General features: G+C 39.2%; 1 protein-coding gene across 4 annotated transcripts in view; it reads left to right on the top strand.

The window, feature by feature from the left end:
• The window catches only part of ago4 (argonaute RISC component 4), a 69,850-nt gene extending 54,518 nt beyond the window's left edge, over positions 1–15,332 (top strand). For all 4 annotated transcript variants that reach the window (XM_078567060.1, XM_078567058.1, XM_078567062.1 and 1 more), the window contains 6 exons: positions 9–99; positions 687–911; positions 1,830–1,964; positions 6,000–6,101; positions 6,382–6,581; positions 8,059–15,332. In XM_078567060.1, coding sequence (XP_078423186.1) covers positions 9–99; positions 687–911; positions 1,830–1,964; positions 6,000–6,101; positions 6,382–6,581; positions 8,059–8,167 — 862 coding nt within the window. In that variant the 3' untranslated portion in view covers positions 8,168–15,332. The remainder of the gene's footprint in view (positions 1–8; positions 100–686; positions 912–1,829; positions 1,965–5,999; positions 6,102–6,381; positions 6,582–8,058) is intronic.
• Positions 15,333–15,692: the final 360 nt, after the last annotated feature.

The raw sequence follows: 15,692 nt of genomic DNA, 5'->3' as shown, positions 1-15,692 counted from the left end.
GTATGTAGGCCATCTGTGTTCCAGCAGCCTGTCATCTTCTTGGGAGCTGATGTCACACACCCTCCAGCTGGAGATGGCAAGAAACCTTCCATTGCTGCTGTAAGTTGTTAAATGTTGTATTATAAAACAATTCCTGGCAATGCTGAAAAGTTGACTAACCTAAAAAATGTGTTTGGGGATGCAAGTGTGTTGACAAAATATTGAAGTTAACTGGGCAGTGATCAAAGCACTTGATTTGAATTTAATACCCAGAGCGGAAGAGAAAAATCAGCCAGAGCACTATCTGGTTGAAAAATGTAATGCCAGCTTAAAACTTAGTTGTCAATAGGGAGCATCATAACCATTAGGGCTCCTATGAAAAATGGCCACAAAGATAAGGTAACTGATACCAGTGGCCAGTGCCCATAGAGTCAACCTACATGAGGCAAGGAGAGTTAAGTGATGAAGGGAGAAAAGTTTTACATTTGTGGCTCAAGAGCATGCAAGAGTGAAATAACATGCCATACTTTGGACAGATTTTCAAACTCTGTTTAATGGGCAGTAGTTGTTGTATTGATTCCATATCTTCTATCTAAACATTCAGAGTCCCTCCCTCCACAGATGCCTCTGAAGCTGTGGCATTTGTGTAACCCACAATACCCACAAAAAACTGCAGTTAAGTATTAAGATTTTAGTTTGTTTTCTAGGTGGTTGGTAGTATGGATGGACATCCCAGCCGATACTGTGCAACAGTACGTGTGCAGACATCTAGACAAGAAACTTCTCAGGACCTCCAGTTCAGTCAAGAGGTGATCCAAGATTTGTCCAACATGGTCCGGGAGCTCCTAATTCAGTTTTACAAATCGACCCGCTTCAAGCCAACACGCATTATCTACTACAGGGGTGGAGTTTCTGAAGGACAAATGAAACAGGTTTGTGTGTGTGGTTGGTGAGGTGCTTAACGAATCATTAGAATCAGATAATAGTACGGTGTAGAAGCTGGCCATTTGGCCAATTGAGTCTCGGTTGGTTCTCTGAAAGAGCATTTTGATTTGTCCCAATTCCTAGTTCTTTCCCAATATCTCTGCAATTTTTTCTCTTGCATGTATTTATCCTATTCCCATTTGAAGGCTACTTTTGAACCCATCTACATTCCAAATTCTAACCACTTGTATAATTTCTCATGTCATCTCTGGCTCTATCTAAATGCTTCACGGTTTGTAACACAAAGTACTTTTTGAAGTGCAGTCATTGTTGTAATATAGAAAACGCAACAGCCAATTTGCCGATTTTTGGATTCTGTACATTGTTTTCAGTCATTAATGTTAAATTTCTGAAACTTTGTACTTACCTATTTGTCCAAAGTAAAGATTGTGATCAAACTTTTCAAGCCTATTTTGGTGACTTTTGGGGATGAATCTTATCCCTTTATTTTCCTTCGCGAAGTGGCCCAGTGGCAGTTCCCTCATGGGATTACGCAGGTTCGGTTGTCAATTCTATAGGTACTAGTTACTGACCTTAGTCTCAACACTGTTGAGGCACTGACTAGTGGCAGCCCTCTCCCAAGAAATGGTAGTGGCCACATTTGCACTGAAGTTTCCCTGGATATTCACAGTGGTATTGAAGGCTTGCAAGAAGATTATTTAGCCTGGAAAAAGACTGGTCAATTTAGAATGGTGCTCTATTTTAAATAACAATTTTCAGCCATCCTATGGGATGGGGGGGTTGAGAGAATAAATGATTTAGAAAAATGAACAACAAGGAAATAATATTCAACTGAACAGAAACATAGAAATGTTCTGCAATTTCACTCCTTATGTCACTTATTTTTTGTTCAAACCTGCATATAGGTCGCCTGGCCTGAGCTTATTGCCATTCGGAAAGCCTGCATTAGCCTGGAGGAGGATTACAGACCTGGCATAACATACCTCGTCGTTCAGAAACGGCATCATACACGACTCTTCTGTGCTGACAGAAGTGAAAGGGTAGGTGTCCTAGTGTGCACATATGCTGCCATACAGAATTATCCCTCTGGGTAAATGCACTGCAAGTTATGAAATTAAACCATATGGCGCAGGAGTGTCCAGCATGATCTCTGTCAGAATGCTATATGTGTGAAGCAAGAATAGAGCTCAACAACCATGATTCCAAAGTTAAATAGCCTGCCAATTTTTTTTCTTGAAGATAAGCTAGAATATCAACCAGTTGGACAAGATATTATTAGTCTTCCATACATCCCAGTGTAAACAATTGCCTTCAGGAGAGAAGAGAAAATCGATGAGCAGGAAAACAAAATCACAATCTTAACGGCACAGAAGGAAGCCATTCGGCCCATCATGTCTGCACTGGCTCTCCAAATGAGCATTCTGACCCAGTGCCATTGCCCTGTCTTTTCCCTGTACCCTTGGACATTGTTTCTATTCTGATAATCATCAAATGTTCTCTTGAATGCCTGGATTGCACCTGCCTCCACCACACTTCCAAGCAGTGCATTCCGGACCCGAACCACACGTTGTGTGAAAAAGTTTTTTCTCACGTCACACTTGCTTCTTTTGCAAATCACTTCAAACCTGTGTTCACTTGTAAACCTCTTCTGCACTCTTTCCAATGTGTTCACATCCTTCCTATAATATGGTGCCCAGAAGTGTACACAATGCTCCAGCTGTCGTCTAACAAGCATCTTTTATAAATTCAGCATAACCTCCCTGCTCTTGTACTCTATGCCCCTATTAATAAAGCCCAGGATACTATATGCTTCATTAACTGCTCCTGCCGCCTTCAATGATCTATGCACATTTACACCCAAGTCTTTCTGCTCCTGCATCCCCTTCAAAATTTCACCCCTTAAAACAAACCACACTAATTTTATGTTTCCATAAAGATTCTTGGTACACTTGTCATTATTGGTCTATTGTGATTTTATGATATTTGTTTACTGAATAATTACTTTTCATTATAGAATACTTTTAAAAGGTGGTAGAGAATCATATTTTTACTAGCAGTCCAGTGCTATCAAGATGTTAATGCATCATTTTGCCTGAGTACTACCACCATTAGCCACCCAGTTACAACCTCCCACCCTCATAACCTCCTTGGCAGCAATAACAATGCCATGAGGCTTAATTAAGTAGTAGTACTGGAGTTTATGCAAGTGAAAAGACTAGAAATAAAGAAAAGCTCCTGCAAATATAACCAAAGCTCTTCCAGCAATGTGCAATTATGGGGAGGACAAAAACATGATTTTTGAAGGCTATGGAGATGACTGTAACTGATTAAGTACGGGATATGATTGCAATTGAACAGTAGAACTGGGCTCTGCTATGAGTACTAAAAATACAAGTTGGTCCTGCTGGTTTACAATTGCTTACCTACCTCCTATAAAGAAAACCAAGCAAAACTGCCTGTGGTCTAGAATGCTTCACCTAAAAAGATGACAGAAGCTGATTCGATAAATAATTTTGCATACAAAAGGCTGGAATGTTGGACAAGACCCGACTGCTCTTTTGTAGAACCAGCACAGCCGCAACAGGCAGAAAGGCTGCCTCCTGTACTGTAAATTTTTATGATTCTATGGATGACTTGGACCAGCAGCCAGGGAATGCTGACGTTTGATCTTAAAGGTGAATTTTGCTGATTTCCCCTTTGAATAATTCTTTAAATTCTTTAAATCTCTTTAAATTTTCAAGGGTCCTTCAAGGCATCAGTCACTAACTTATTGAAGCAGCAATCCCAAACTGCCCTGTCCTCCTCTATCTAGCTTTGCCATCCAACACGCCAGCTGAAGGATACTCATACTAACCTCCTTCCCATCATGCTCACCGTACCCATCGCTGCATCCTTGGACCTTTCAGGAGATCAGTCATTTGCCCCACTTTTTGCTTTTCTCTCCAGAATGTCACCACTCTTGTAAATAAGGCCCTTACCACCCTTGTGGATGATTACATTGACATCTTAGCTTTGTATGACACAGGACATGGGTGTTGACACCTTCTCCTTACTTGGAACATCTTTAGCTCGTTTTATTTTTCACCAACTGCCGCGGTGATATATACTCTTTAACATTCAGGGTTACTATGAGGTACAAATAAATAACAGACAAACTGTGGTCGATCACATCACGCTGCACAATAAATGCCAAATGCAGCCAAAACGGATTTCTTAACAACCCACCCAGACATCACAAATCTCACTGAAACTCCGTTTATCGCACAAGGGTTTCCAACCTTCACCTTTGAAGACCTCGCTTTGGAATTCTCTCCAAAAGCCGATCCAACTCTGACGGTTTCAATCTTATTTCCCGAGATTTCGTCCCCCTGGATTCCCGAGTCTACGCTCGAGCGCCAACTCTCAAATACAATTTCATCATCTTTAGTCATGCCAAGCAGAGCACTACTACTCCAAAGGAGTACCATTGCCCCAACAGCCCGGAGCAGGGAGTCTCCAACCTTCGGCTGCCTTCTTCACTTAGTCAGCTCCCCACAGCCCTTTTTCCTGCCCCTGTTTCTCTGCTTCTTCCTTTTTTTTTTTCCTTAGCTGGGACCTGTCTCTGCCCCCTACCTGGGACTTTCTTTTGGGACCTCTCCCTGTCCCCTCTCCCTTTTTTTTTGGGGACCTCTTCCTTCCCCCTGTCTGGGACACTGATCTTCCATGGTGCTCTACTCCCAGTCACCTGAGCCAGGTTTTTGTGCCGTTTTTCTTTTTTCTCTATGTGCAGGTGTGCTGGGCCTGTCCTAGGCCCAAAGAACTTGCAGAATTGCACATGTGCAGCCACTCCTGGTTTGTGCATGTGTGGAAACTCCAAGCCCTGTTGGGAGTTGAAGTTCCCAACCTTCGCTCCCCAACAAGGTAAGTATAACAACAGTCTTGATCTAAGCATGGACAAAAGAGCTGAACACTCGATGAGGTGAGAGTGGCTGCCCTTGGAGACGTACCTAGCACAAAGGAAGATGGCTGTGTTTGTTGGAGGTCAAGCATCTCAGCCCCGAGACATTGCTGCAGAAGTTCCTCAGGGCAGTCACTGAGGCCCAACCATCTTTGGCTGCTTTATCAATGACCTTTCTCTATCAGGTCAGAAGTGAGGATGTTCACTGATGAAGCACAACATTCAGCACCATTCGTGATTCCTCAGTTACTGAAGCTGTCTGTATTCATATGCAGCAAGATGTAGACAATATTCTGGCTTGGGCTGATAAGTGGCTAGTAACATTCCTGCCACACAAGTGACAGGCAATGGCCATCTCCAACAAGAGAGAATCTAACCATCACCCTTTGAAATTCAGTGGCATTACCATTGCTGAATCCCCCACTATCAACATCCTAAGAGTTTCCATTGACCAGAAACTGAACTGGACCAGCCACATTAATACTGTGGCTACAAGAGCGGGTCAGAGGCTTGGAATTCTGCAGTGAGCAACTCACCTCCTGGCTCCCCAGAGCATGTCCGCCATCTACAAGGTACAAGTCATGAGTATGATGGAGCACACTTGCCTGGATGAGCGCAGCTGTAACAACACTCAAGAAGCTTGACACCATCCAGGACAAAGGACCCCATCCACCACCTTAAACATTCACTCCTTCGCCACCGACGCAGTGCCAGCAGTGTGCACCATCTATAAGATGCAGTGCAGCAACTCACCAAGGCTTCTTCAACACCACCTTCCAAGCCTGCGATCTCTACCACCTAGAAGGACAACAGCAGCAGATGCATGGGAACACTACCATCTACAAGTTCCCCTCCAAGCCACATACCATCCTGACTTGCAACGATATTGCTATTTTTCACTGTCGCTGAGTCAAAATCCTGGAATTCCCTAAAAGCACTGTTGGTGTGCCTACACCACATTGACTGCAGCAGTTCAAGAAGGTGGCTCATCACCACCACCTCAAGGACAATTAGAGATGGGCAATAAATGCTGGCCTAACCAGCGAAGTTACCTTTTTTCAGTAATCCTGTTTGTTATTTTCAGCTTTTAGTTTTTGCATAATCATTTTTATAATTCAAGTTATTATTCAATTGACAGGTGGGTAAAAGTGGCAATGTCCCTGCTGGCACCACTGTTGACAGCACCATCACCCATCCTTCAGAGTTTGACTTCTACCTTTGTAGTCATGCAGGAATTCAGGTACAGTAAATTCAACCACCTTCTTTTGATATTTAAACCTATTTAAAATGTCCTAAGTTTTACTACTTTTTTCAATAATTAGACAGAGATGAGTACAGAGCCTCATTCTTTTTGCAAGCTTCTCAGCTGTGTGCTTCAGCTGCCTGCTGCCCTGACTCTCTGAAAAATGAGTGAATATTCTTTGACACAAGTGTTTCATTCTCAAACTCAACTACTGAGTGAGAATGCCAGGCATTTTCTCTCTTCCCGTAGCCACAAACATTCTTTTTTTTATTCTCAGGGTACCAGCCGCCCCTCACATTACCATGTCTTGTGGGATGACAACTGCTTCTCAGCTGATGAATTGCAGCTCCTTACCTATCAGCTGTGTCATACTTATGTGCGGTGCACACGTTCTGTCTCAATTCCTGCACCAGCATATTATGCCAGGCTGGTTGCATTCAGAGCAAGATACCACCTTGTGGACAAAGATCACGACAGGTAAAATGCCGGCTTAGCTATATAAGTTGGCACTATAATTGTATGCTTGCTGAGGAAAATGGAATTTCTCTATTTTGGATGTTACTTCACTTAATTAATTAGTCCTGTTCCCAAAAGCATACCATTCAAATTTTTCTGGCATCCATGCATGTAAAATTAAATTAATAATTTGGGAAGTAACTGGAGTTCAATTCATGTCTCCTTTTGGTTTTGAGTGCAAAGTTGAGTTTCAGGCAGTTTTGTACTGTCAGGATCATGCATATGGAGAAAAGAGATAATCAAATTTGGCACCTTCGCTGAAAGGTAGCTGTGTCTCTCCTGTTAACTTGCTGAGGAAGTCATTTATGCGTTCCACCTTCCTGTATGAAAGGGAATGGGGAAGAAATATTGTGCCTTATAAAAACAATTGCCACTTAAGTAATTACTATAGTTCTTATTGAGACTGTTCCCTTTTTATTTTGGAGTTTTGGGGGCTTGTGCCACCAGTTTCTGAAGCACAGGTTTTGTTCAGCCTTGATAATCCCAAAGTTGAAAAACTGTTCTAGCATTTTTCTCTCAGTGTTGCTGCCAGCTGAGTAACACTGTGTACTTTAGAAGTCGCTGTCACCAATATGCAAGGGCCTTAAGAAGTCAAATACTTGTATGTTTCAAATCATTGACTACTTAAATTTTTTTTGCTGTGCTATGATCGGCATTTGCCATTCCCTCACGTGGCATGTTCATTTTGGCTGTTCCTTTTGGCTTGAAAATAAGCTAAGATTGGGTATTTCCCAACAGGAAAAATCTGCAAAGACATCTTGTACTCCTTAATAGTCAGCTCAGGGGTATAGTACCAGATGGTGATGGGCCTCTGGCCTAAGTTTACTGAGTGAGTGTTCACACAAGGGAAAGTGGAAACAGTCCATGTGCCTGAAATGGCATTTCTTCCCGTGTGCAAATCCTGCACTGAATAGAACAGGATTTGCCAAACACCCCTTTGATTATCCAACAGGCTTTGTTCTCAGTTGTAGGCAAGAAAGGAACTACGTTTACTTCTTTGTGGTTGCGGTTGAGGGCTTTTTCAGCTAAAAAAATCTCTTTTGGAGTGATTCTGAAAGTACTGAAGTTGTCAAATGTAACTGCCACAAGTTAACTACAAAAGCCACAATTGAAAAGCACAGCATTCAGATCTGTCTATTTTATATTTGATATTTCTTTTTTGATCTGAAGTATTTGATGGAGATAAGGATTTGGATGCTAATATTAGACCAATTTTGGTTGATTGAGGCTTTGGAGATTGTTGTAGTTGCAGTAAGATGGTTAGAACCTTTCGAGGATTATTCTTTAAAAATTAAATGTTTCTCTTTGAAGAGCTTTAGTTTTAAAATAGAGAACATTATTGCATTGCCTAACATGTATATGTTACATACATATATACTGGATCAGAAATGTAAAACATTTTTCATGCAACATATATTTAACTCTTTAATCTTTACAGTGCTGAAGGGAGCCACATCTCTGGACAGAGCAATGGACGGGATCCACTGGCACTTGCCAAGGCTGTACAAGTCCACCATGATACTCAGCACACAATGTATTTTGCATAAGACCTGCTGAAGTTTCCAGCGATTTTTTTTTTCCCTAGCATACTGTGCCGTTGTGAAACGTCCTTACTTAGTGCTAATTTTTTTTAACAAACTCTCTTGAGGGCCAAGCCGGTTTCAGATCGTAGTCTACCAGCGAATAGGATGCAACGCACTGAATGACTCATTTACTCATTAGGATTTAAATGCACAGAGAAATGAGCCATTGTTCTTCAAAATCTATCAGAAGCACTATATAAGGACAATACAGGTGGTTTTTTTCCACTGTACTGATTTTATATTTTTTACCTCAAGGCACCAAGGCCGAACATCCTAAGGAAAATATGCATGAATGACTTTGGGTGTTACTACATTCAGTAGCAAGTTTTGATATTGTGTGTTTTCTTTCTCTGTTTATACGAGGTAATACTGTTGTAAAACTCCCATCTATTTTTAATCTTTTACAAACAGACTGATGTGGGTATGTGCGTGTGAGAATGAACGTTGGGATACTTTATAGATAGTTTTGAGTATGTCTATTGTGCAAAAGTTTCAAAGGGTACCCTTGAAATTTATACATGTAAAGGGACAAGTGTTTCCAAACTATACAAGTACAGGCAAACCCCATCATTATGCACTCAGATAATGTCAAAGGAGTTATTAACTTGGCAAGGTTTGTGCTCTTCCTGACTTCGCAGCTTCAGAGAGATTAAAGTTGGTTAAAAATGCTAGACGTTTATGCTAGGATTTAAAGGGAAGTTTGTCTGTATATAAGCATGAAGTAAACCATTTTAGAGAACTATGGTTCCAAAGTGGAAAAGCAGAATACTGCAGATGTTGGAAATCTGAAATAAAAACAGGAAATTCTGAAAATACTCAGCAGGTGACGCAGCATCTGACAGCATCTGTGGCGAGAGAGCAGAGTTAACATTTCAGTTTGATGACCTTTCATCAGAACAAGGAAAAGCTATTAAGTTTTTTTCCCCCCCCCCCTGCCAATATTGATGAAAGATCATTGACCTGAAACATCAACTCTGCTTCAGTCTCCACAGATGCTGCCAGACCTACTGAGTATTTCCAGCATTTCCTGCTTTTATTGTATGGTTTCAAAATGTCTTGCTATGAATGTTTGCAAATATCCTGTGATGTGTGAGATGCCTAACTCTAGGTTTGTTTGCCCTGATAATCGGTGCTCTACTGTTATCTTTTTGGTGATCTGACCATTCTGTTTTTTTTAGTAAGGCCAGCTGGACTGTCCATCCCAGTTAGTTCACCTATCTACTACACCAACAACAATATATTTCCTATGATTGGCTATTTTGACTCATCTGCAGGTTTATGGAAGGTCAAAGATCAGAAGTGTTATAAATCATTGTCAATCCAAGTTATTAGTTTGACATCCTTTTTACCATGACAATCCTAATTGATGGTAGGGCACTCTGCCCAAGCTGCCACTGATGAATTCCATCCCTGGTACTAGAGAGTGAATTTAAATTTTTTTCAATAGGCATTTTGCACTAAAAGTTTTAATGTGTGATTTTACCTTTTTAAAAACTTAATGATAGTTGAGTATGGTAGAATTGTCATATGGATAAAATTCCTCAAATTAGATTTGCATAAACAGAAGTAAAACTGCAATTAGCAAAAGACTCAGTAGAACTGCATATGTTATGTGGAGTGTACTGTACTTGAATATTTTGAAAAAAGCATTCTTGAATTTTTTATGCGGAATTATAAATTGTAATTGTCAGGTTTGTTTTGTCAATTTCAGAAGCTTCTAAGTACCTATTTTTGCTGCATTGAGTTTCAGTACAATAACCTTCAGGTGCCTGCTTGATAGGTTATGGAAGCTGATAAGTTGCAGAAACTGTTATGGTGCTTGAAAAATACTTGACTTGTATTTACTTTGGGGCTTTTGCCAGCTGGACTGTCCAAGGTGACTTTATAGTTTGGGCAAGATAGATACAACTTGCTACACTGGGAAGGAGGTTGAAACATTGGGTATAATACTACAGTACAAATTGGATCCTTGTATGAGACATCATGATTCATAATCAGGCTGTAATTTTTCTTTTTAAGTTGTATGTACTTTTGTGTTCTTTATTGTGTTTGTTTGAAGCTTTCTTGTGCAATATGTTCAAAAGTAGGACAAGCAAACTATAAAGGAAGAGAATTCACTGGCCAGTGTGTGTGGATTATGAAACACTGCTTTCCTTTTATATCCTCTAGTCCAATTCAGAAGAGTCTTGGCCGGAAAACTGATTCATAATGTGGTTCTATATCCTGGTTTTAGAATACAATTTTACATGGCTAGTGAGCCTTTTTTTTAAAAAATGGGGGTAGCAGCACATCCATCTTGTGCCATCTTCCAGCTGAGCAAGCAAAATTTTGTATTTTTTAAACTAGCTAATAAGGGAATTAAAGAAATCCAAAACAAAATGCAGTTTTAAATTAAGTGCTAGAGTTTTATTGAACATTCGAGACTGTTTCAGGAGAGTCAGCTTATGCTTACTTTCATCCTGCCAACCCTTCCCCTCCCCTTTAAAACAATTGCTTTGTTTGCTTGCACCTTACAAAGATTTCTGTCAAAAAGTCAATTTTCCACTTAATGCATTTTGACATTCCATAGATGAAAATAGTGCTAAGGAGGTTTTTTATATATTTTTTTTAAAATCCCATCAGACTACCTCCAGTGTAACTATTGACACTTTCAAACAAATGGCCATGAATGCCTTTTTCAAGCTTTAGGCTGTTAAAGATGTTAGCTTTCCAGTTAACAGCCAAGATTGTTCATCACATGAGAACCATAAATACCTTTCCTCTTCCCCGACCAATACCAAACAAAATGTCCTTCGCGACAATTGATTTGATTCATTATAACTGTTTAACTTGCTTACTGACCTGTGTTTCATTACCATACATGCCTGGCATTGCATTTAATTTTTATCTAGGCATTTGCAAACCAGCACAGGTAGTTTATTTTAAAGCTAATCTTAGTGACGACTAACATTGAGCGTTTATTTTAAAAACAAAAGCTATAAATCAGGTAACTGGTATCTTTATGGTCAGTTTTACATTATAATTCACTTTGCTGTATGTGATGTTGCTCATGAAATTGCTGATGCATATTTAAAAAAAAACACGGGATTATTGGGGTTGTGTGACCCTGGCAGTAAATGGATCAGTAAAGAGACCAATTTATTTGTGGGGTGGGGGGAGGGAGTTGGGTTGATATAGGATTGCTGCCCTTTTATTTTTTTTAAACTGCATCTTTTTATTGATTGTGCTTTTTTTTTAAACTTACCTGGGCTTGAATAATGATGTCTGCAACACAGTTTTCAAAACTCCAACCTTTTTAAAGACATAATTTTACCAGTTGAAAAAAGACTTCTGTTTCAAGCACACTTTGCAATCTTATTGCAATGAACTTTACCAGCAGAACTGATAGCTTCATACTTTAGTCACCTGCATTTTGTAGCCAATTCACCTAGCCAGCATAATAGCATTTCTTACTGTGAGGCAGCATAGGATTACTGGTAACTGTACCTCCAGACTAGATTGCTTCAATAGATGGTGCCAAAGGTGCTTGAAAGAAGAGGCTATTAAAATTAATTTTTATGGACAATATTTTTATGGATAGTTTTCAAAGTTCTTATTTAAAATATGGCTCTCCAGGATAATGCAGTTTTCAGATATTCCTCAAAAACAGCAGATAGTCTTTAGATCTTGGAGTATACAAACCCTTCAGTGAGAGGCACGCCTTATACTAGTGTATTTTATATTTTCTTTAATGAGTTTTATTGTAATAGAAATGTATATTTGTGGAATATCAGATCCATGTTCTCAAAAGAATGCAAATGCTTTTGCAAATATAAGGTTATATAATGCAGACAGCTTGGACTTTGCATTATAATATTCTGTTTCTATTATTTTTTGAATAAGCTATATGACTATATAAATTTGAATTGTAATTATTCTGAGATTTATCTAAAGGGTAACTGGGTCAGTAGGGATTACATTATTATAGTGGTGGGGACTAATTGCAATTTATTTTAACCTTATTTGTATGAATGTGGCAAATGTAGCTTTAAAGTTATGGGTGGGGATTTTCAGATAGCTATTTTCCAAGTACGAATGGCATTTGTGAGCAGAATTTAAATAACTTAATAAGTTAATGTTGTAAAGTTTGGAACAAACTTCAGGGATACAAAATTAATTTCGTTCTGTGCGGAGGGAAAATGCTGTTGTTTGTTTATGCCCAGAACTACTAGAAAATGTGTCCTCCGAGGTTATAACTCCTAATGTTATGGGTAAACTTATCTGTCACTTTAATTACTATGACACCTCCCAGTTAAATTTACTGTAACTGAAACAAATTGGCTGGGTTTCCACCTCACAATGAAATAATTACCTCATTGAACATGGGAGTGAAAACATTGTATGCACTCTTAGTCTGGAAGCATAAGTGCTTGCATAGGAATTAATGCTGAGAGTTTAATATGCAGTACTGCAAAGAATAGGAAAATAGTTTCAAGTTCAAAGAAACCCAGTTGATTTGAAACTGCTTGCAGCAGGGATTTCTGGGACAGTATGTCACTTTATTGATCCATTATGTACTAAAACTCCTAACCCGATCATGAAACTTGAGAATGTTTTGAATGATGTTGCTCAAGTTAATTGGAGAAATACTTGTAGAGGTGATGCACTAATTTATAGTATTGCAAATGAACAAAATTTCACAGTTCTCCTAGAAACCAATAGAAATAGGTGGGACATTTGCAATGACCTTGCACCTAGTGGCCATTGAATGAGAGAATTTTACCACACAGGACACCATTCAACCCATCATGCCTGCACAGGTTCATGAACTATCCCATTTAGTCCCATTCTTCACGTTCCACATGCCTGTTTTTTTTTTCTCTTTCAATTTTTTTCCATTTCTAAAGCCATTACTGATTCTTGGCTTCCACCATTTACTGGTACAATCTTCTATTGTATTGATGTCCCTCTGCACTTCTTTTATAATTTAAAGAAACTCCTAACCTCCCGTTTTGTAATAAGTTTACACCCTTACTGATTCACCAGCTCTGGCTATTGGTCAGATTTTGTCTGTTCAATGATGTGTAATCATTGTCATTGTCATATTTATTCCATTGTAATTAAAATTCATCGTGTGCACTCAGTCAGATTGTTTTTCAGGATTCTCCTCTGCTCTCTTCTCCCCACCCCGAGAAGTGTTTGTTTCTATTTATAACAGAGAAGAAAAGCAGGACAATCTGTTTAGTGGATTTCATCGCAGTAGCTGTGACCTATTGATACACTGTAAAGTGTATTTTGTAACTTCCCTCTGCCTTGGCAATGGAGTGTTGCATCTGGTTTGCACATGAACTGACAAAAATAAGTACGTTTCAAATGCTGTTAATACCAGAATTGTGATTTGGATGAATGATTGAAGTGCACTATATTGAAAGCTACTCAGCTGTCCAAAGATTTGAATAAATGCAATCATTTCCTGCAATTTTAGGAGTATTTTTAAGTAAATATATTAACGTATCATTACAAATCAAAAATCCATTTCTTCAAAATTGCAGATCACTCACCACCCATGGGAAGATTTATTTTAGAAAAAGCTTTGGTTCTCTATTACCACCTCCCCCAACAAAAAAATCACAAGTCTGTAATATCAGCCTACCTTTTGTGCTTCGCGTTTTGATTATCACTGCATCAGACTTTGCACAAGTACCTTATTGCCCACAGGCCTTCATTCTGTGCTGAAAGTTACTAATTTAATCTGACCGAAACCATCTCTTAACTGTGCATTATAAATATAGAAAAAAACACATTGTGTATTTTAGTCTCATTTTCCTCCAGAAAGACATCAGCACAGGCTAGAGTATTCTTCCATAAAAGCAACATTCCTCTAATAACTCTCCTAAATAGGTAGTTTTAACTAGAACCTCTAATGGTGGTGGTAGATTGTTTGACCCATCTACAAAAAAGAAAACCAAGCCCACTCTGTCCAGATGCACATCTTCCAACAGGGATCACCAGTCAGGAATCTGGTGGGAACATTGGATAGTTCTTTTTTTCGAACCGAGTGATCACTCTGCAACTAATACAGCACAGACCAGGGATCATACCTGGGCCGCCTTGGCCTGCATGGGTTATTACCACACTAGGTAGTGTACCTAATGACTCACCATGGTAGCTATTCCCTTAATATTGATTAATAAGCAATATTCAGATTCTCATTTTGTATGAATTTAGAGATAATGGTGCAGAGCTATTGCGTTTGGTAGATTGGACCTGGTTTTTGTTTTGCCATTTTGAAAATTTTGTCTTATTGACAAATGCATATGCTGGTATAAATCTCCAGTTGCTAAAAGTGCCGCTGGGAGCAAAGTCACAAGTGGAAGACCAATTATGGTAAATTGGTTATAATGGTTTTTAATTAAATTGTCTAGAGAGAGTGCCAATTGGTACTTATCCAGTTTTTTTTCTTTCCCGAATCTTTGACGTCAAACAATATTGGATATCTAATCTGATGCACTGTCATTTATTGTAGATGTTTATGTTCATAAGCAGTTTAAAACTTATTAACACATGTTTGGGATGCACATTCATCCAAATCAGAATGCAGTTTGCTCATTCCTAATGCTAAATGGTGTCACTTTCTCGTTTCTGGTTTCTTGGCAATAAGGTTTATTTTTGTTGGGGATGCAAGAAAGAGGAATTGGAGATTGGCATTTGTAAGTAGCAGTACTGTAAATTAGCCTAGTAATCCATGGTCCTAAGGCTCCAGCCCTTGCTGTACAAAACTGCATTGAAAGCATTTTATGCTGCATAGTTCTGCTGTAACCAATTTTGTGTGTAGTTCATTGGAAAAGCTGTTGGTACAATGTATGCGTTCTACAGTAAAATTGGAAAAAACTGTTTTTGGTTCCCATACGGATGTTTAGATAAGTGCTGTTTTGATGATTTTATTGGGTTTTTTTTTGATTTGTGCATATGTCTACCAATACGAGGTACTTTCTTGAGCTGTAGGTATGGATAACGTGTGATAACCTTCCCTACATTGCTAAAAGATGTTGGCTGATTGCATTGCAAAGTTGTACTGCAATATGATTTTTAGCCCGCAGGGACAATTTGTGTTCACGTGACAAAATAAAATGGTATTTTTGTGCCAGAATTTCCAAAGTCTTTCAACTTCATATTTTTTTTCTCCCGCAAATTTTTTTTTATTGATTGCAGTGTATGCTGACTTGGGCTCCAGGCAATTCTGGAGGTGGATTCCAGGAAGTGCTGAGTATTTGCATTGCTGTACTTGCCTGTTGTGTTGGTCTCAAGGTATTTTTGATCCCACCAGAACCTTGACATTTACCCATTTGTTGGGGTGCAGTGTACACTAAATGATCAATATGGTAATTATTAATGTGCTGACCAGCTACCTGCTGAGGGCCAGGAACCAAATAAGATCTAGTTCGGCTGCAGTGAAATATGCAATTTTCTTGTACAAGGCTATTTTCTGCGGCTGCGGAACCCACATTAG

Source organism: Cetorhinus maximus, chromosome 21 (assembly GCF_964194155.1).
Source record: "Cetorhinus maximus chromosome 21, sCetMax3.hap1.1, whole genome shotgun sequence".
NCBI classification, from domain to species: domain Eukaryota; kingdom Metazoa; phylum Chordata; class Chondrichthyes; order Lamniformes; family Cetorhinidae; genus Cetorhinus; species Cetorhinus maximus.
This window is presented reverse-complemented; position numbering and strand designations above follow the sequence as displayed.